The sequence below is a fragment of the Pangasianodon hypophthalmus genome, chromosome 28 (assembly GCF_027358585.1).
Source record: "Pangasianodon hypophthalmus isolate fPanHyp1 chromosome 28, fPanHyp1.pri, whole genome shotgun sequence".
Classification (NCBI taxonomy): domain Eukaryota; kingdom Metazoa; phylum Chordata; class Actinopteri; order Siluriformes; family Pangasiidae; genus Pangasianodon; species Pangasianodon hypophthalmus.
Window position 1 is genome coordinate 11159003 of NC_069737.1, and position 20508 is coordinate 11179510.

The 20508-nt window shown below is 39.7% G+C and overlaps 1 protein-coding gene across 14 annotated transcripts in view; it reads right to left on the reverse strand.

Moving 5' to 3' along the window:
* Positions 1 to 324: 324 nt before the first annotated feature.
* The window catches only part of tasp1 (taspase, threonine aspartase, 1), a 67046-nt gene continuing 46862 nt past the window's right edge, over positions 325 to 20508 (reverse strand). For 5 of the 14 annotated variants that reach the window (XM_034301352.2, XM_053230838.1, XM_053230840.1 and 2 more), the window contains 4 exons: positions 16226 to 16333; positions 15518 to 15591; positions 13891 to 13971; positions 325 to 8021 (listed from right to left, as the gene is read on the reverse strand). In XM_034301352.2, coding sequence (XP_034157243.1) covers positions 7968 to 8021; positions 13891 to 13971; positions 15518 to 15591; positions 16226 to 16333 — 317 coding nt within the window. In that variant the 3' untranslated portion in view covers positions 325 to 7967. The other 9 variants (XR_008301173.1, XR_008301171.1, XR_008301172.1 and 6 more) reach the window with 9 other exon arrangements.

Below are 20508 nucleotides of genomic sequence, written 5' to 3' on the forward strand. Positions count from 1 at the left end.
CTCATTGTTGATATATGTCTGTTCACAGGCTTTAACAAGAATTTTACCTGGGAATGAAATGAAAACCACTTACTGGGAAAAAAAACTGGAGTGATAAGATCAGTAATATTAATCCTAGGGATCGAAGTATATTGTATACAGTATATTTTTGCCCTGGACACAGCATGCGTTAATTACAGGTACTGTGATATTGTGACAGCTAGGAATATCAACTGGTTTAGTAACATGCACTTGTAAGATGACCATGTGTAGCAGCTAGAAATCATGTGGCAGACCAAGAAATTTCCTTGTGTACACTCAAATTTTAGAACACATGCAGATGGATTTCTGTCAAATACGTTTTTTATTCAGTCATCGAATAACCTTACAATAATCACAAGTTCCAGTAGTAATTTTCTTATATGCACAAAAACCTACAAATAAAATAAATATGAATAAAATGAATGAATGACTAAATAAATAAGTAAATAAAAAAACCCACATGTAACACCCCTTCCCCAGCCTGTTAATATAAGATACAGTGACATTCAAAACAACTTTTAAGTTACAATACATTGCATTAAGGAATAGAATTCCTCTTGAGGTAACAGAAGAAAGGGTCCCAAATCTTGTGAGACTGTCCAATGTTGCCTTTTAAAAGATATCTGATTTGCTCCAAGTGCAGAGTAGATATCAGCTCCTCAAGCCATAGTTTGGCAGCAGGAGGATTAACCTTTTTCCAGAACAGTAATAACAGTTTCTTGGCTGTTATCAAACAATATGCAAGGAATTTCTGTTGAGCACTGTTCAATGAATATGTATAATTAGAATGTCCTAATATAATGAGCACTGGGTCTGGATCCAAGTTTACATTAAGGACATCTGAAAGCACTTTAAAAGCCTCATACCAGAATCCCTATATTTTATGACAGAATATAAAACTATGAGCTAAATCAGCATCCTCTGATTTGCACTTATCACAAATAGGAGAGACACTGGGGAAAATCCTATGTAATTTCTTTTTAGAAAAGTGTAATCTGTGTAGAACCTTAAATTGAATGAGGTATAATCTAGCGTTGACCGACTGTTTACCAATATCCTCCAAGCCACTCTGCCAAATCTCCTCAGAGATTCCAATTCCAATCTCTCGCTCCCATTCCTCTCTGATCAACTTTGTAGAGCGGGAAATAGCTGCTATTAACCTTTCATAAATTAAAGATAGCTGACATTTGTTTCCCCTGAACTGTATGAGACAATCATCAGTAACTGAGGGTGGGACCTCGTCTAGGGAAACATTATGTGTACGCAAGTAATTCCTTATTTGTAAAAATCTGAAAAAAAAGTTTTTTTGGGAGGTTATATTTCTGTTGTAGTTGCATAAACGAAGCTAAAGCCCCATCAAGATAAAGGTCCTTGACTGTGCATATACCCAATTCCTTCCATTGATTAAACGTTGTATCCAACCTTGAAGGGGGGGAATGATGGTGGTGGATAAACGATGTTTGATCGAAAATGACTTCAAATGAAACTGGGGCATGGTCTGAAATCAGTATATCGTGAATTTTAGAGTTTAGGATATTGGAAATAAGATTGCTGTCCACTAAAAAAAATCAATAAGGGTGTATACATTATGTACATGTGAGTGAAATGTATAATCTCTTTCGGTTGGGTGCATATGTCTCCATATGTCTACCAAACTAGAATTATTAACAAAAGCATTCAAAAAATTTCTTGAATTAGATTGCGGAGAGATTTTGAGCGATTATCTATCGAAATATGTGTCAAAGACACAATTAAAGTCCCCACCTATAACAAGATTTGTTTGGGACAATTTAGGGATAAGAGAAAAGACCTTCCTAAAAAAAAGTCTGGTTCGTCATTATTTGGACCGTACACATTTATTAATGTAATCGGGAAACCATAAATCTCACCAGACAGAATAATACAACGACCTTCCCTATCTGTTCTCAGAGCGTTTTGTTTAAATGGAACCCCTTTTCGAAATAAAATAGCAACCTCCCTAGATTTAACTGAAAAATCAGATTGATAGATCTGTCCTATCCAACTACCTTTTAGTTTGTCCTTAGAGTCAACTTTGAGATAAGTTTCCTACAGAAAGACTATATCTGAGGGGAGAGATTTTAGATGATTTTAGATATTTTTGTGATAATGTCTTGCTTCTTTTAACAGGATGATTTAATCCTTTAACAATCCATGAGATAAATTTGAGTTTTACTTTGAGTTGTTATTTTTTTGCTTGATTAAAAATCAAGCCGATCATCTTCACTGCTTGTTTACTACCTTGGAGTATTTTAAACAGGCCCTCATTCCACATTCCCCAAAACGTAAACATTAATCCCGTCATCTAACCGACTAACTAGAACTCGCGGCGCGATACGAAATTACACAACAAGTTAAGTAAAAAATAATAACAAATTATATAAAAGATACAGTCAAATAAAACCTAACAAAACCCTTCAAAAAGTATCAAACCTTATACTTCCAAAAACTCATATCAGCACAGCTCCGTAATAAGGAGTTCAAGGGGAGCATCTCAATATAACATAACACAACAAGAGTCATGTAAACAGCCATGTAAAGAGTCAATGCTTATGATTAAAGTTCGTCGGTCACATTATTCTGATCTTACTTGACTCAGTCCAATGACATCCTTTAAACTGGTTCTGGAATTTCAAAGTTGCTTTCAGCAAACCTGACCACTTTATCTGGACTGGTGAATTAGAACTCTTTGCCGTTGTGCGAGACCCTCAGTTTAGCAGGGTATTGCAGACCGTATTTGACTCCGGGTTTATCCTTCAGCAACTCCCTCGCGCATTTGAAAAGTGCGCGTCGCTTTACCACAGTAGGCAAATAGTTGTTGATTCTTTGGCCCCTGAAGAGAATCTGCTGCATCCTGACCGCCTTTTGCATTATTTCTTCCCTCTCGTGGACATAATGCAAGCGCAGAATGAAGGCTCGAGGTGGTTCATCATTTCCAAGATGGGCGCGTAGAGCTCGGTGGGATCGGTCCACGTGCGGGGGTTTCTCTAACGACAGGGCCTCTGCGAGGAGTTTGGCAATGAAATCTCTAGGCTTTACTCCAGATTCAGTGCCCTCTTTAAATGTTCAGTATGCAGATATTTTATACATGCCCTCTTTAATGTTCAGTATGCAGATATCAAATGTCCGATTTGATTGAAAGAAGTTCTGCGCGAAGGGAAGAGATCGTGTTGAGGATGACTGAACTACCCGCCTCTGGAGAATCTTCTTCAGGCGCTTCTTCAACATTAAAGCCGGAGGCAGTCGTGGCCTGGTCCGGTGTTTTCCGAGATTTGGCCGGCATGTTTGGAAAACTGGACAAATTAAATCCTAAAGTCGGCTAGTAGTTTCTAGGACGTGAGACTATAATTTTATCAATGTTCACAATTGCTAAAAAGATGTTCTGACGAAGTTATATTAGATTTTTTACGGAGCTGTCGTCAAGTGCATGCTACTCTCTCATATCGAAACCCGGAAGTCCGCAGATGGATTTCAGCTTAGGGCTAAACTCATCGAGACATCGCCATCGCATGATTGTTGTTTCTTCTGCTTGTGTCAGAGCACTGAAACCCTGGAAACGGGTAACACTTCTGAGGGCTGGAGTGCCACTAGGCATGGTGCCCTCTCGTCGGGAAGTGATCACAACCGATGCTTCACTGACAGGATGGGGGGCAACATGGAACCAGAGGGGGATTGGTGGCCGCTGGTCAGTGAAGGAGGCCTTAGAACATATCAATGTTCTGGAACTGAAGGCGGTGTATCTAGCGCTACAACACTTCTTACCAAGCCTGTTAGGCCGCCATGTACTTGTCCGGTCCAACAACGTCAACAGTTTTTCATTTGAATCACCAGGGCGGCACCAGGTCTCTCGCTTCCTTACAACTAACTCGCAAGATCCTCAGATGGTCTCAAGGCCGACTGGCTTCATTAAAGGCAGTTTATCTTCCAGGAACGGACAATCAAGTAGTAGATGCTCTGTCCAGGGATCTACTGCTTCCGGGCAAATGGAGGCTTCACCCGGATGTGGTGCAGCTGATTTGGCAATATGTTGCTGCCATCTCTACTTATCATGCCCCGGTCGATGGTGCATCCTTGGGGTCTCACAAACTTGTATGTAGTTTTCTGAAGGGAGCAAGGCGTTTAAGGCCTGTTCGTTCTACTCTCGTTCCTGTTTGGGACTTGCCGCTTGTTTTAGATTTTCGTTGTACACCACAGTTTGAGCTATTGGATGCTGTGGATATTAAGTGGCTGTCCCTGAAAGTGTCTTTTCTGTTAGCCATTGCTTCCGCTAAACTCATTGGTGAGCTTCATGCTCTGTCAGTGAGTGAATCGTGCTTACGCTGGTTACCAGAGAATTCTGGGGTCATTCTTCAGCCTAATCCAGCTTTCCTTCCTAAGGTCTTGTCACCTCAATTTGTGAACCAGTCTATTCATCTCGCTGCTTTTCAATCTCCTCTTTCTTCCTCTGATGCGATTGGGAGGATGTCTCATCTGCTGTGTCCCGTAGGAGCTTTAAGGTGCTATGTTAAGTCTACTGCTTCTTTCAGACAGACGGATCAGTTATTTGTCTGTTATGGTGAGGTACGCAAGGGTGCTCCTTTGTCTAAGCAAAGACTGGCACACTGGATTGTCGAGGTGATAAAGCTGGCGTATAGTCATTCTACCCAACCTTTACCAGTGGGTATCACTTGTCACTCTACCAGGGCTGTCTCTTCATCTTGGGCCGCTTTACGGGGAGTTTCCTTGGCGGAGGTCTGTGCAGCTGCTACCTGGTCCTCTCCATGTACCTTTGCGTGTTTCTACAAGGTCAATGTGGCTGCTTCCCATAATGTGAGTTCTGCAGTCCTTCTGGAGCATCCTTGATGCAGGTGGGTGGCATTCCTCATGACTATGTTGGTATGTGTCATACAGTAGTGCTTAGCACCGCCTCTGGCGGTCAGGAGGAATGAAACAGAACGCTTGTTACGTATGTAACTGTGGTTCTGTGAATTCCGGATGACCGCCAGAGTTCCTCGTCATTTGAAATGCGCGAGAAAGCATTCTGAGGCTGGGCACCGAGCTGCTGTGGTTTATATCCTCGCATCTCGGTCTACGTCATGACGTGAGACTGTTGGTATTTCCTTCTCGACCTATCGAGCTGGCGCAGCGATTATCCAGTAGTGCTTACCACCACCTCTGGCGGTTATCCGGAATTCACAGAACCACAGTTACATACGTAACAAGCGTTTTTAGCAATGAATTGCATTTGTCCTTAACTATTACACAACAAAAAGCATAACTAACAATCTCTCCCTCCCTCTCCCTCTCTGTCGAGCTGCACACTCTACTCCTGAGATACCAGCATTTCCAGACCCATTCTGCTCTCCGGATCTGCCGGATCCATCCTGATGCCCTACTTCTGGTTGGAGTTCTCATCGGTTGGAGATCACTCACTGCTGCTGGGGGTAGCCCCACATGGACGGCCTGAAGATCACTGGGATTGCTAGTGAAGGTGCTGCTTGGTGACCGCAGAGATGGCTCTGGACTGCAGTTCATATGGGCAGTTGTACTGGGATGGCTTTGGAGCTGTGGTTGCCGCAGTTTTGCACTCAGGTCTCCATCAGTGGAGATGAAATTATAGTGAAATTGTAATCAATTTCCCGGCTACACAACTGCACTATTTGTCCATGTAGTACATAGTTATGAAAGGGATTTATTTATAATTGCACTATCCGTTGTCACCCAGATGAGGATGGGTTCCCTTTTGAGTCTGGTCCCTCTCAAGGTTTCTTCCTCATATTGCCACTGTCACCTCTGGCTTGCTCATTAGGGATAAATTAATACAGTTACAATTTATATCCTGAATGTATTTATTTCTGTAAAGCTGCTTTGTGACAATGTCTATTGTTAAAAGTGCTATACAAATAAAATTGAACAGCAAATATTTCGTTTCATACGGAATCACAAAAAATTGCATATCTGCCTGACTTGTATGAAGCTGTGTCTTTTCCCTTTGCAAAGCAAACTATCAGCTTCCTAGGAAGTAGTTTAGACTTTACTGTGGTGTCTGTGTTTTTGCAAAAATGCCTTGTATGCATGGTGTCAGCAGGCAAGAGTTGCTCATTTTTCATGCAGTTCATTTATGGAGTGGTGGTGTGTGTCCGCATGTGGCATGCGAATGCAGTCCCACAAAGCCAAGCAGATCAGCACGATTCATCCCATTCTCAGTGGCTATCAGAAGTTCCACATCCACAGCTGGTTGTCCTCCCTGGTCTCCTCTCACAGGCAATGTCAGCTTACCTGGGCTTCAGCTCCTGTGGTAATAAAAAGAAGAGAAGGAGAGTGAGGGAGGGATGGGGAGAGAGAGAAAGAGAGAGAAAGAGAGAGAGAGAGAGAGAGAGAGAGAGATAGTGAAGTGTTCATCACTATGTTGAGGTTCGAAGCTCCATAGTTGATTTTGCCAGTAGGGAAGGTAGTACTCTGGTAGTAGGGTAGTAGGGAAGCTCTACTCTGATTTTGATCCCCGGATCCTAACATCACTGGATCCTCTCAGAGCACTCTCCCTGATTAACCCACTTTTCCTTCCTGGGGTGGTGGTACAACTTTCCAAAGGGAGACATGTGTCCATGTCTTCTTTCCTTCACACTTTACAGCAGCATCTGTAATCAACCCATGCATCCTGAACCTGGCCCATGCATCCTGAAACTGTCTTTGAGCACTGTATACTGCCTGAGTTAGACTATGGCAGTAATTAGCCAATGCGTCTGACAGCAAGTGGGCGTCTGCTTTCCAGAGATCAAGCACTCCTGGGACCATCATTTGTCTCCCAAAAATGATTTTGTAGGGGATCAGACCTACCATCTTGTTACTGGTTGCCCTTATAGTACAAAGCACTACAGATAGGACATCAGCCCATTTTACCCCTTCTTTGTGGAATTTGTTAAACTGCTCTTTGATGACATGGTTCACACATTCCACCTGTCCTGAGGCTTGCGGCCTGTAAGGGCAAGGCAACTTCCAGATTATTTTCAAGAGAAAAATTCTTGTACTACCTGCCCAGCAAAATGTGTGCCCTGTTCTGATTCAATCTACTGAGTATTTACCCAACAAAGAATAAAATTATGCATTAGCATTTTAGCTGTGTGTGCTACAGTGTCTCTCACTGTGCAATAGGCTTTTACCCAGTGAAAAAATGTGTACACAACCACCAGGACATCCTTTTTCTCGGCCGAGAAGAGTAATCATTTTGCAAACAGGAGTCGCCTTTGAGGTGTTGCACTGACCTTGTGACAAGTTTCCCAATAGCCAGCTCACTTTTGCATGTTTCAGTTACAGCCACAAGTTCAGCTTGTTGAGCTGAGAAAGTGGGCGGTAAGGGACCACAGGCATAGAGTTCCATGGCTGTTAATTACTGCTGGGTGGGGAGTAGACAACACAATCATGATCATCCCTCTCCTCTGGACCATCAGCCAATGTAAGGCCTAATTATTGGACTCCTTTTGGAAGTTTCTGGAACATAACTGTAGGGATTTTTTGCTCATTCAGCTGCAAGAACATTAGTGTGGATGGGCACTCATGTTGGGTGAGAAGGCCTAGGGTGCAGTCCATGTTCTAATTCATCATAAAGGTGTTCAGTGGGGTTGAGGTCAGGGCTCTGTTCTTCCACACCAACCCTGGCAAACTATGTCTCTATACACCTTGATTTGTGCACAGAAGCACTGTCATGCTGGAACAGGTGTGACTTTGTTGATGGTATCTGCATGTGTGTGCCTGTGCACAAGAAGATATGCAGGTGATTCTCACCACCACTGCTAGTTATCCAGGGTTCATAGAACTACAGTTACATATGTAAATAGACTTCACATACTCACATTGGAGGACAGGCAAGGGTAAGGTTCCTACCAACATAGAGACTTCATTATGTCTAGTCACAGTTCTGAATGAATTTGGAGTGACAGACAGACCTGTCTTCATGTTGCTTTTTTTATGTCCTTCTTGTTGCACATGTCAAGAACTGCGGTGCACTAAGTGAACAAAACAACAAAAGAATCAAACTGAGACCAATTCTCATAACCAGAAAACCAAATCTGATTTGAATTTTTAAATGTAAAATACTGAGCTGGCAGCTGTTTTGAGTGATGAGGTACATCAGGTGTATGCTGGACTCTGGTTTAGCTGATATTAGAAAGTGATTTGTCCTCGCTATCAAAATACTGTTTGTTATAACATTGCTATAACTATGCTTATGTTACAAGAATAATATTTGTTTGAATTCACACTCTATTTCATAAACTTTCTTTGGGAAAAATCACGACTAAATCTTGAAACCTTATGTGTGCTGCAAATTTACAAAAACACAGATGTCCATAACAACATATAACAAGAATATTTTGATAACATGCTTATTCAGTGACAAATGCTTGATAAAAGCTAATTGCCACACACGGCTGTGGCAATCCAGTAGCAGTAATATGACACCAATTTCTGTAGTCCAATTCAACATTTGGGAGTGGATTATTTAATAAATTTGAAGATGATAAAAATGTTAAAAGTTCCCTTGTATCCATATTGCTGTAATAGAGAATGACACATTGCAAATTGTGTAATCAAGGATTCATTTTGGTGTTCTGTATAACATGCTTTCTGATAAAGATATAACCCAAAAAATAAAAACTTAACTTCAAACTTTAACTCAATTTCATGTGTGAGCCGAAATTTATTTCACTATTTCACTGAACTGAACAAGCAAGGGGAAGTAAAAGCATAAGGACAAAATTTAATACAAAGCTTTGAAAAGACACTGTTAATTGTATTCTGGCAATATAAAAAAAAACATTTCATCTTACAGATTTTATCTTTTTTCAAGCTTGACATGCCTCTATGTAGTAGCTGAAAAATATTACTGAAAATGGAAATTAATAAATATTGCCAATGATAGATAGTTACAGCCTGATAATATATGCCACTGGATCTGTCATATATTATGAGAATGGAATTTATAACCCTCCTTACAATAAACCATCATTTCTTAAATATAAATGAAATGTCACTGCACCAAAATACATGTGAAAGGTGTATAGCAGACATTAGGCCAAGTTTAATACAAAAATAGTGCAATTATCATTTCTAGAGAAATCAAATTCAAATTCAGTCACGCTATCTAAAGATGATATTTCCCTGCCCAGCAAGATGTATGGGACAACGTACAATCACAGCAAAAACTGTACTAAAATATTATACTACTGCAATAATACTTCAGTGTCAGCTTAAGTTAAAAGTTAATTTGCGCAACAGCAAAGAGAATGATTAATAATAAACAACATATAACACAATTTAATGTTGTATGCAGTGATTTTTGATAAACCATTCCCAGACAAATTAAAATGTCAGTACAGAGACTAGTGGCCTACCAAATAAGGTGCATTTATGATCCATAGTCTCTTTTTAAAATTAGCACTAAGGTGCATTAACAATACAAAGATACCATGAAAGCATTTTGCAGTAGTCAGAACAAGCTTTGGTCAAGATGCAGTATGGTTCATTTTAAACAGTTTATTTAATAAATGGGCAAAGCAAAATTATTTAAATATGGATTGTACAATACATTCAAGTAATACAACTGAAAAACTTTTATCTGTGCAAAACAAGAGCAGCAGCCTGAATGTTTGCGGTAAGCCTATTAAATCCTGTTTACCTTCATGTTGTTTGCATACTCCCAAAATAAACAGCTGTAACTTTATATTATATATATATATATATATATATATATATATATATATATATATATATTAGTACCAGTCAATAGCTTGGACACACCTTCTCCTTCAGTGTTTTTTATTTATTTTTTTTTTAATAAAATAATTTTTATTATTTTCAACATTGTACAAAAAGGTGTTAAACGACCCAGAATATGTTTTATATTTTAGGTTGTCCAAAGTAGCTACATTTAGCTTTGATGACAGCTTTGCACACTCATGGCATTCTCTCATCAGATTCACAAGGTAGTCACTTGGAATGGTTTTCAATTCACAGATGTGCCTTGTCAAGAGTTAATTTGTGACATTTCTTGCCTTCTTAATGTGCTTTAGACCATCAGTTGTCTTGTGCAGAGGAAGGGTGGGTACAGAGTCAATAGCCCTATTAGTGCTACTACAACTACTGTACAAATCCATATTATGGCAAGAAACATTCAGTTAAGTAAAGAGAAAAGACAGTCCATCATTACTTTAAAAAATGAAGGTCAGTCAAGGCCAGAAAAATCTCAAGAACTTTGAATGTATCCTCAAGTGCAGTCGCCAAAACCATCAAACGCTATGATGAAACTGGCCCTCATGAGGACCGTCGCAGGAAAGGAAGACCAAGAGCTACCTCTGCTGCAGAGGATAAGTTTATTAGAATTACCAGCCTCAGAAACCGCTGATTTACAGCACCTCAGATTACAGCCCACATAAATGCTTCTTGGAGTTAAAGTGGCAGACATATTTCAACATTCACTGTTCAGAGGAGACTGTGAGTGTCAGGCCTTCATGGTTGAATTGCAGCAAAGAAATCATTACTTCGGAAGAACAACAAGCAGAAGAGACTTGCTTGGGCCAAGAAACACAAGGAATGGACATTAGATCAGTGGAAAACTGTCCTTTGGTCTGATGAGTCCAAATTTGAGATTTTTGGTTCTAACCGCCATGTCTGTTAGACGTAGAGAGGGTGAATAGATGGTTTCTGAATGTGTGGTTCCCACTGTGAAGCATGGAGGAGGAGGTGTGATGGAGTAGGGGTGCTTTGCTTCTGACACAAAACTAAGGGCACACTTAACCAGCATGGCTACCACAGCATTTTGCAGGGACATGCCATCCCATCTGGTTTGCACTTAGTGGGGCCATCATTTGTTTTCCAACAGGACAATGGCACAGAACACACCTCTAGGTAATGTAAGAGCTATTTGTCCAAGAAGGAGAGTGATAGAGTGCTGCATCAGATGACCTGGCCTCCACAATCACCCGATCTAAATCCAACTGAGATGGTTTGGGATGAGTTGGAACGGAGAGTGAAGAAAAAGCAGCCAACAAGTACTCAACACCTCTGGGAACTTCAAGATTGTTGGAAAACCATTTCAGGTGACTACCTCATGAGGCTGACTGAGAGAATGCCAAGAGTGTGCAAAGCTGTCATCAAAGCTAAAGGTGGCTCCTTTGAAGAATTGAAAATATAAAACATTCTGGGTTATTTAACACATTTTTGTTTACTACATAATTCCATACGTGTTCTTTCATAATTTGGATGTCTTCAGTATTAATATACAATGTTGAAAACAATAAAAATAAAGAAAAAACTTTGAATAAGAAGGTGTGTCCAAACTTTTGACTGGTACTGTGTATATATTTATATATATATATATATATATATATATATATATATATATATATATATATATATATATATATATATATATATATATATATATTTATATTTAGGTCAAAAGTTTACATACCCCTTTCAGAATCTGCAAAATGTTTATTATTTTACCAAAATAAGAGGAATCACACAAAATGCATGTTATTGTTTATTTAGTGCTGACCTGAATAAGATATTTCACATAAAAGATGTTTACATATAGTCCACAAGAGAAAATAATAGCTGAATTTATAAAAATGACCCCGTTCAAAAGTTTACATACCCTTGATTCTTAATACTGTGTTGTTACCTGAATGATCCACAGCTATGTTTTTTTGTTTACTGATAGTTGTTCAAGAGTCCCTCGTTTGTCCTGAACAGTTAAACTGCCTGCTGTCCTTCAGGTCCCACAAATTCTTTGGTTTTCCAGCATTTTTTGTGTATTTGAACCCTTTCCAACAATGACTATGATTTTGAGATCCATCTTTTCACACTGAGGACAACTGAGGGACTCATATGCAACTATTACAGAAGGTTCAAACGCTCACTCATGCTCCAGAAGGAAAAACCATGCATTAAGAGCCGGGGGGGTGAAAACTTTTGAACAGAATGGAGATGTGTACATTTTTCTTATTTTGCCTAAATATCATATTTTTTCATTTAGTACTGCCCTTCAGAGGCTACAGAAGATAGTTACATGTTTCCCAGAAGACATTCAGGTAACAACACAGTATTAAGAATCCAGTGGATGTAAACTTTTGAACAGGGTCATTTTTATAAATTCAGCTATTATTTTCTCTTGTGGACTATATGTAAACATCTTTTATGTGAAATATCTTATTCAGGTCAGCACTAAATAAACAATAACATGCATTTTGTATGATTCCTCTTATTTTGGTAAAATAATAAACATTTTGCAGATTCTGAAAGGGGTATGTAAACTTTTGACCTTAACTATATATATATATATATATATATATATACACACACACACACACACACACACACACGCACGCATGCACGCACACCAAACAGCCATAACATTAAAACCACTGACAGGTGAAAAGAATAACACTGATTATCTCATTACAGTGGCACCTATCAAGGGGTCGGATATGTCAGGCAGCAAGTAAACAGTCAGTTCGCAAAGCTGATGTGCTGGAAGCAAGAAAAATTGACAAGCATAAGGATCTGAGTGACTGTGACAAGGGCCAAATTATGATGGCTAGATGACTGGGTCAGAGCATCTCCAAAACTGTAGGTCTTGTGGTGTGTTCCTGGTATGCAGTGGTTAGTGCCTACCAAAAGTGGTCCAAGGAAGGACAACTGGTGAACCGACAACAGGGTCACGGGTGCCCAAGGCTCACTGATGCGTGTGGGGAGTGACAGCTAGCTCATTTGGTCCGATCCCACAGAAGAGCTACTGTAGCACAAATTGCTGAAAATGTTAATGCTGGATATGACAGAAAGGTGTCAAAACACATAGTGCAACGCAGCTTACTGCATATGGGGCTGCGTAACTGCAGACCAGTCAGAGTGCCCATGCTGACCCCTGTCCAATGCCAAAAGCATCTACAATGGCATCTACATGTGAGCATCAGAACTGGACCATGGAGCAATGGAAGAAGGTGGCCTTTTCTTTTACATCATGTGGACGGCTGGTGTGTGTGTTGCTTACCTGGGGAATAGATGGCACCAGGATGCTCTATGGGAAGAAGGCAAGCCAGTGGAGGAGGTATGATGCACTAGGCAATGTTCTGCTGGGAAACCTTGGGTCCAGGCAGTCATGTGGATGTTACTTTGACACATACCACCGACCTAAAGACTGCTGCTGAGCAAGTACCCCCCTTCATGGCAATGGTGTTCCCTAATGGCAGTGGCCTCTTTCAGCAGGATAATACGTCCTGCCATGCTGCAAAAATTGTTCAGGAATGGTTCAATGAACATGACAAAGAGTTCAAGGTTTTTACTTGGCCCCCAAATTCCCCAGATCTCAATCCGATCGAGCATCTGTGGGATGTGCTGGACAAACAAGTCCGATCCATGGAGGCCCTATCTCGCAACTTACAAACTTACAGGACTTAAAGTATCTGCTGCTAACACCTTGGTGCCAGATACCACAGCACACCTTTAGAGGTCTTGCGGAGTCCATGCCTCAATGGGTCAGTGCTGTTTTGGCAGCAGAGAACTTAACAATATTAGGCAAGTGGTTTTAATGTTATGGCTGATCAGTGTATACATATATTTGCCTGTTCATCCCGTAAGACTGTGGATTATTAAAAAGAGACTAAAGAGTAAGCCTAAAGCTACCTTGACTGAAAATTATTCCTTTCATGGTTAAAAATGTGACCAAAATTAACAAGATGTGCCTTTAGGTTGTCATCCATTAAAACCTTTTACATGTTGAATAATTGATGCCACATTTCCCAGATTTGTCAATAATGACTTTAGCATAGGTATATTGCTATATAAAAAAGTGATTTATTCTTTTCAGTCACTCACACCCCCCAGTCGACACACTCCACCTTCAATCGCCAGTGAGTGTCCTGCCACAGCCCCAGGAGGCAGTCTGGATATATGAGCCTAGACATAGTGAGTGAGAGTGAGAGAGTGAGAGAGAGAGAGAGAGAGAGGGAGATCACTTAAGTGTTCACTTCCATCAGTATTCCATTAACTGATTTTTAAAGTAGCTTTCTGATTCAAATTAAAAATATTAATTCAGAGAAGAGTGTTACAAGCTATAAGATTGTTCAGCATAGACAACATTTATATAGAAGTGTCCAAGAATGCTTTAGACATACAAGTAATATTGAATATATTGTAATAGTAATTCTAGGTAAAGACATTTCACCAGATCACACCACCTTGGACACCTCCTTCATCCAAGGAGTTTCAACAGTGATTAGAAGGAAATTCACCAGAATTTTAAACACCATGTCTAGACATAAGGCATCACTCTGGGGCCTGACATTCTAAAATCTAGTGGAAATCCTTCCCAAAAGAGTGAAGGCTGTTATAACGGCAAAGGAGAGGGGAGGTGGGGAGGGGGTAACTCCATATTAATGCCCATGGTTTTGGAATGGGATGTTCAACAAGCATATAGGGCAGTGATGGTCAAGTGTCCGCATACCTCTGGCAATATAGCGTATGTGGACACCTGACCAATCACACCCATATGTGCTTGTTAAACAACCCATTATTAATTTAGTACCCCATTTGCTGTTATAACAACCTCCACTCTTCTGGGAAGGCTTTCCATTAGATTTTGGAGCATGGCTGTGGGGATTTGTGCGCATTCAACCACGAGAGCATTACTGAGATGTCAGAAGAGAAAGGCTGCTGTGCAGTCAGTGTTCCAATCCATCCCAAAAGTGATCAGTGGTGTTGAGGACAGGGCGCTGTGCAGGTCACTCGAATTTTTCTACACCAAGCTTGCACAGGGGCATTGTCATTCTGAAACAGGGTTTGGGTTAGGCCCCTTAGTTCCAGTAAAGGGGAATTCTTAATGCTACAGTATACAAAGGCATTCTGAGCAAATGTCTGCTTCCAACTTTGTGGCAACAGGTTGGAGAAGGCCCACAAATGGATGTGATGGATACGTATCCACATGTGAGGACTTGTATTTTGTTGTTTGTTACTGTACTTTTAAAATGTATATGATGATCATAACTAGCTAACTATAGCCATATAGATCATTTGATTGACTAATTAATCACATATTCAGGCAAACAAACCACTGGACTGGGCAAGCACACACATTTTTAATGCATTCTCGATTTGCATAGACCTGTAACTACTGCTACTGCTGAGTGCATGACACCTAAAGTGAAGGTCAACAAAAGAAGCATTCGCTGAATACATCTGGCTTGGTCTAGCTCCCTAGGTGTTCAGGACTGTTTTTCACTTTATTGATGTACAGCATAGCTGTAATGTTGGAATTTCCCTCCATTTAGTAGAATTTATAAACGCACCTGTAAGTGGAAAAATCTCTTTTAAATTAAAACCAAGCTCCAATGGATAGACTTCCTATTACATATTTATGTACAATTTCATGTTCATATTAATGGTACCAGTAATTTGAAAGGATCTATAATTCCTTACTCTGGTTGTTTGTTTGTGATGTTCTTACCCTAGCTTTCCTGTCATTTGCAGACATGTACCCCACACACATACTCTCTGTAGTGTGAGTCCACAGAAACTCCACTGTATGAAAGAGGGGCAAAAAAAAAAGAAAACAGACAGTTATTAACAAAGAAATACACAAAACAAAAAGCCAGAAATACCAAAATCCCAGCTTCCCAGCTATGTAGTAGATGAGATGCAGATGACCAGCATATCAGTGTTACAATATCAGTACAGTACCCTGACTGTACTTCTATGTCACAGCCAAATTAAAAATAAAATGTGTTTTCTTTGCACTGAATAACAACTTTTTCAGGGGTGTAAACACAATGCTATTATCTGTTTTTGTATCTGTTTATTGCTCCAAATATTTGGAGCTGCATTCCGTTTTAAAATTGTGAGTGGTGTATTTTTTTTTAGTTGTTTGTTTTTTGTTCCAGAAAAACTGGAAAAAACAGGGATGTAGAAAAGGAAGTTGTCTTCCTTTAACAAATTTAACAAATAGCAATTTGCATAACATAACTTGTTCAAATCCTGAACTTGTACACTTAGTCAAAGAGCAAAACAAATATTTTTATTTAATGCCCAGGTGCCCTTACGGATGGTCCAGATTTTTAGTATGGGTTAAGTATTGTGTTGCTGAAATATATAATTTCTACAATAATTGTGTCATTAACGTGCGAGTGCTGTGCTGTGTTATGAATACAGAACTTACCCAGTAAGGCCTGCAAATTACCAGAGCTGTGGTCCTCTCCACATCTACAGCATCTCAGAACAATTATTCCACCCAGAACACCATCCTCACTGGCCAGAAATGGTGAGCCTGTAAAAGACATATGGTCTCCACCTTCACACATGCAGCCTTTTGTACATGCAGAATTTTGTAAACATAGTTCTAGCTTTGAACAGGACATATTCCTTTCTGTGCAATGCCTTTTCTGACCTTCAAGAAAACATCTCATATTAATGGAACATACAACGTTTCAGACTGTTTTCAAAAGTTTTATTTCTGTTAAGCTGTATATAAATTAATAAAAAAAATTATATTAATGCATTTTTACCACTTGTCATTGTATGTTGTCCTCAGGCAGCAATTGCCACTTTTTTGCTAGATACTCGTAATAATAGTGAAATAGTATTCTAATATTCAATTAAAAGTATTATTAGTATTCTAATAATATTCAATAAAAAATACATTATCCCAATGTCCTGCTTAAGTTCTTTTTAGTAAACTTTATTTATATAAGTATTTCATTTTCTTAATTATTTAATATTGATGCCTTGATTTAACCTATTTAACATCAAAGGTGCTTAATCAAAAGATGAGCTCTTGCAATAACCGTTGCTCCTATCATAACCAACTCATTACGTGTCTCATTACTCCATGGAAAACTTTGAGCCATGTGATGGACGGGTGTCCCATCCAGGGTGTATTCCCGTGATAGGCTCCTGATCCAACATGACCATGTCTAGGATAAAATGGATACTGACAATGAGTTGTGTTGTCTCACAAAAGATTGTTACCTGCATCGGTACCTGAATCATTATGAGTGAATTTCATACGACAGCACAAAACAGGTTGCTGGTGGCCAGGAATGGACAAAATGTACAGGACTACTGCCTGTTCGGACTGATTTGAACCTGAATGAAACCTTCTCTTCGGACTTTGGAGACTAGTGCACCTGGTGAAAGAATCTTAGACAAATCCACTGAACAAAACACTGAATTCAACACATTTCAAATCATGTGGCAGCAGTGCAATGAACAAAATCATGCAGATACAGGCCAGCAGCTTCAGGTAATGTTCATAACAACTATCAGAATGGGGAAAAATAAAACATGATGTCAATGATTTTGACCATGGCATGATTGTTGGTGTCAGACCTGGTCTGAGTATTTCTATAACTGCTGATCTCCTGACATTTTCATGCACAACAGTCTCTAGAGTTTACTCTTAATGGTGCAATAAATAAAAAACATCCAGTGCGTGGCAATTCTGTGGACGGAAACACCTTGTTGATGAGAAAGGTCAATGGAAAATGGCCAGACTGGTTCAAGCTGACAGAAAGACTACAATAACTCAGATAACCACACTGTACAAATGTGATGAGCAGAAAGGCATCTCAGAATGAATAACACATTCAACCCTGAGGTGGGTGGGATGTAACAGCAGAAGACCATGTTGGTTTCCACTTCTGTCAGCCAAGAACAGAAAGCCAAGGCTGCAGTGGGCACAGGCTCACCAAAACTGGACAGCTGAAGACTGGAAAAATGTAGCCTGGTCTAATAAATCTAGATTTCTGCTGAGGCACACAGATTGTAGGGTTAGAGTTTGAACAGTATGAATCCATGGACCCAACCTGCCTTGTGTTTTTTTTTTTTTATTAGGAACATTTAGTATACTATATATAAAGACCAATCTAGGTTAATTCATGTGATATTTCTGAAATCTCTGCATGCACATTTTTTTTTTTTTAACTCTGCATGTCCGTCTGTGTGCTGCGACTCATGCAGTGACATGTGTGTTGCCAATGTGCAGCAAAGATGGTGTGTTTTTTGATTAAAAAGAATAAAATCAACCATGAAAACCTGGACACACCATTAAACACTCCAACAACACAAAAACCGGAGACATCCAAATCCAGATACTGAAAATATCTACTATTGAGTTGTGGAAAATGGACTGGCTTGATTGGATGCTGCTTCAGCATTTTAAAGACAATGCAAACCAAAGGAGGTGATCTAGAGGCAGCAATGGCAGAGTGGTCGAGGCTTAAATTGTCCCAGTGTCATGGAGTTGACAACATGCATCAACTTAGGGCTCCGTTGTTTGGGAGTTGGGTAGACCAATTTACTATAATTTGTCACCCTATGAAATAGCTGAAATACTTCTACTAGCAACAGCAAAGATGGAACGAGCTTTCTCTTTAATAAACAGACTAAAAATGACTGGAGAAGTCAGCTCAACATAGCAACAGTCAGTGAGCTCATGATGATCCATGTTGAGGGGCCACCAGAAGAAAATATGGATTTTAAACCAGCTGGACAAACTGGTAAGAGGGTTAAGAGACCTCGTATAGAGCCTTATGGGGCAAGGTCTGATGAACAGAGTAAACTGTGTGGTAGTTGTGGTTTTTATTTCAGGATATTTCTTTTGAGAAGTGAACATACATGTAAATATGAATATTGCCTTTCTAAATCTCAGTAATTAGAGGTATTGGTTGCTTGCCAAAGACTTGACGAAAGACCAACAGCTCATTATATATATAGTCATTGTTTCATGAAAATGAATACAAATTAAAAATACAAAAAGTTTGACATAAATGGGTGACACTGTGTGTTTTATATGGTTAGAAAAAATGCCTTCCAAGATAATTAATGCCCCTGAAGATTAATTCCAGATGGCAAATATTGCCTCTTAATAAAAAAGTTCATTTCTTACCCTGTTGCTGACCATGTGCATCCCTTCATGGCCACAATTTACCAGTCATCTAATGGCTACTTCCAGCATGACACACCATGTCACAAAGCATAAGTTGTCTCAAACTGGTTTCATGAACATGATGAGCTCAGTGCTCTTCAGTGGCCTTCCCAGTCACTGGATCTGAATCCAGTAGAACACCTTTGGGATGAGGTAGAACGGGAGATTTGCAGCATGAAAGTGCAGCTGAAAAATCTGATGATGCAATCATGCCAACATGGACCAGAATCTCAAAAGAATGTTTCCAACACCTTGTGGTGTCCATGCCATGAAGAATTGAGGTTGTTTTGAGAGCTAGTACAGTGTTCCTAATAAAGTGCTCTGTGAGTGTATACTATACTATATGGAGTCAGGTCCAAAAGTATTTTGGACAATGACACAATTTTTGTAATTTTGCCTCTGTACACCAACACAATGGATTTGAAATGAAGCCATCAAGATGTGACTGAAGTGTAGATTTTCAGCTTTAATTCAAGCAGTTTAACAAAAAATACCGAATTGACCTTTTTTTTTTTTTTGCATAGTGCCTTCATTTTCACAGACTCAAACGTAACTGGACAACAGTTTCATGGCCTGTTTCCTCATTACTTCATGACAAATTAAGGAGATAAATGGTCTGCAGTTGATTCCAAGCGTTGAATTTCCATTTGGTAGCTGTTCATGGGAACTCTCAATATTTGGCCTTAAGAGGTGTCGACGGAGGTAAAAGAGGCCATCATTAGACTAAAAAAACAAAACAGACCTATCAGAGAGATAGCGGAAACTTTAGGAGTGGTCAAATCAACAATTTGGCACATTCTTAAAAAAAGAAGGAATGCACTGGCAAGCTCAGCAAGACCAAAAGGCCTGGAAGACCACAGAAGCCAACTAAAGTGGATGATTGCAGAATTCTTTCCTTGGTGAAGAAAAACCTCTTCAGGTAGGTGTACCACTTTCAAAGACTACAATCAAGAGATGCCGTCATGAATGCAAATACAGATGCAAACCACTTGTAACACTCAAGAACAGAAAGGCCAGATTAGACTTTGCTAGAAAAGCCTCCCCTTTTCCAAAACAAGATTATTTGGACCTATCAAACCAAGATTAACTTGTACCAGAATGACGGGAAGAGAAAAGTATGGAGAAGGAAAGGGAGGGCTCATGAACCAAAGCATACTACATCATCTGTCAAACATGGTGGAGGCAGTGTTATTGCATGGGCATTTATGGCTGCCAATGGAACTGGGTGAAGTGCATGCCAAACAGGGTTAAGGTCGTTGTGCTGGCAGTGTGTTTTGGGTCATTGTCTAGCTGGATGATGAAGTTTCTCCTAATTAGATTGGATGCATTTCTCTGTAAATTGGAGGACAGAATGTTTCTGTAGACTTATGAACTCATTCTGCTGCTACCATAATGAGTTACATCATCAATAAAGATTAGTGAGCAATGGAAAGGCCAATCTTGTTTCCAGAACTTTTGTGGCTCATCTCTGTATTTCTTTGTGAATTCCATTCTGGCCTTCTGATTCTTACTGATGA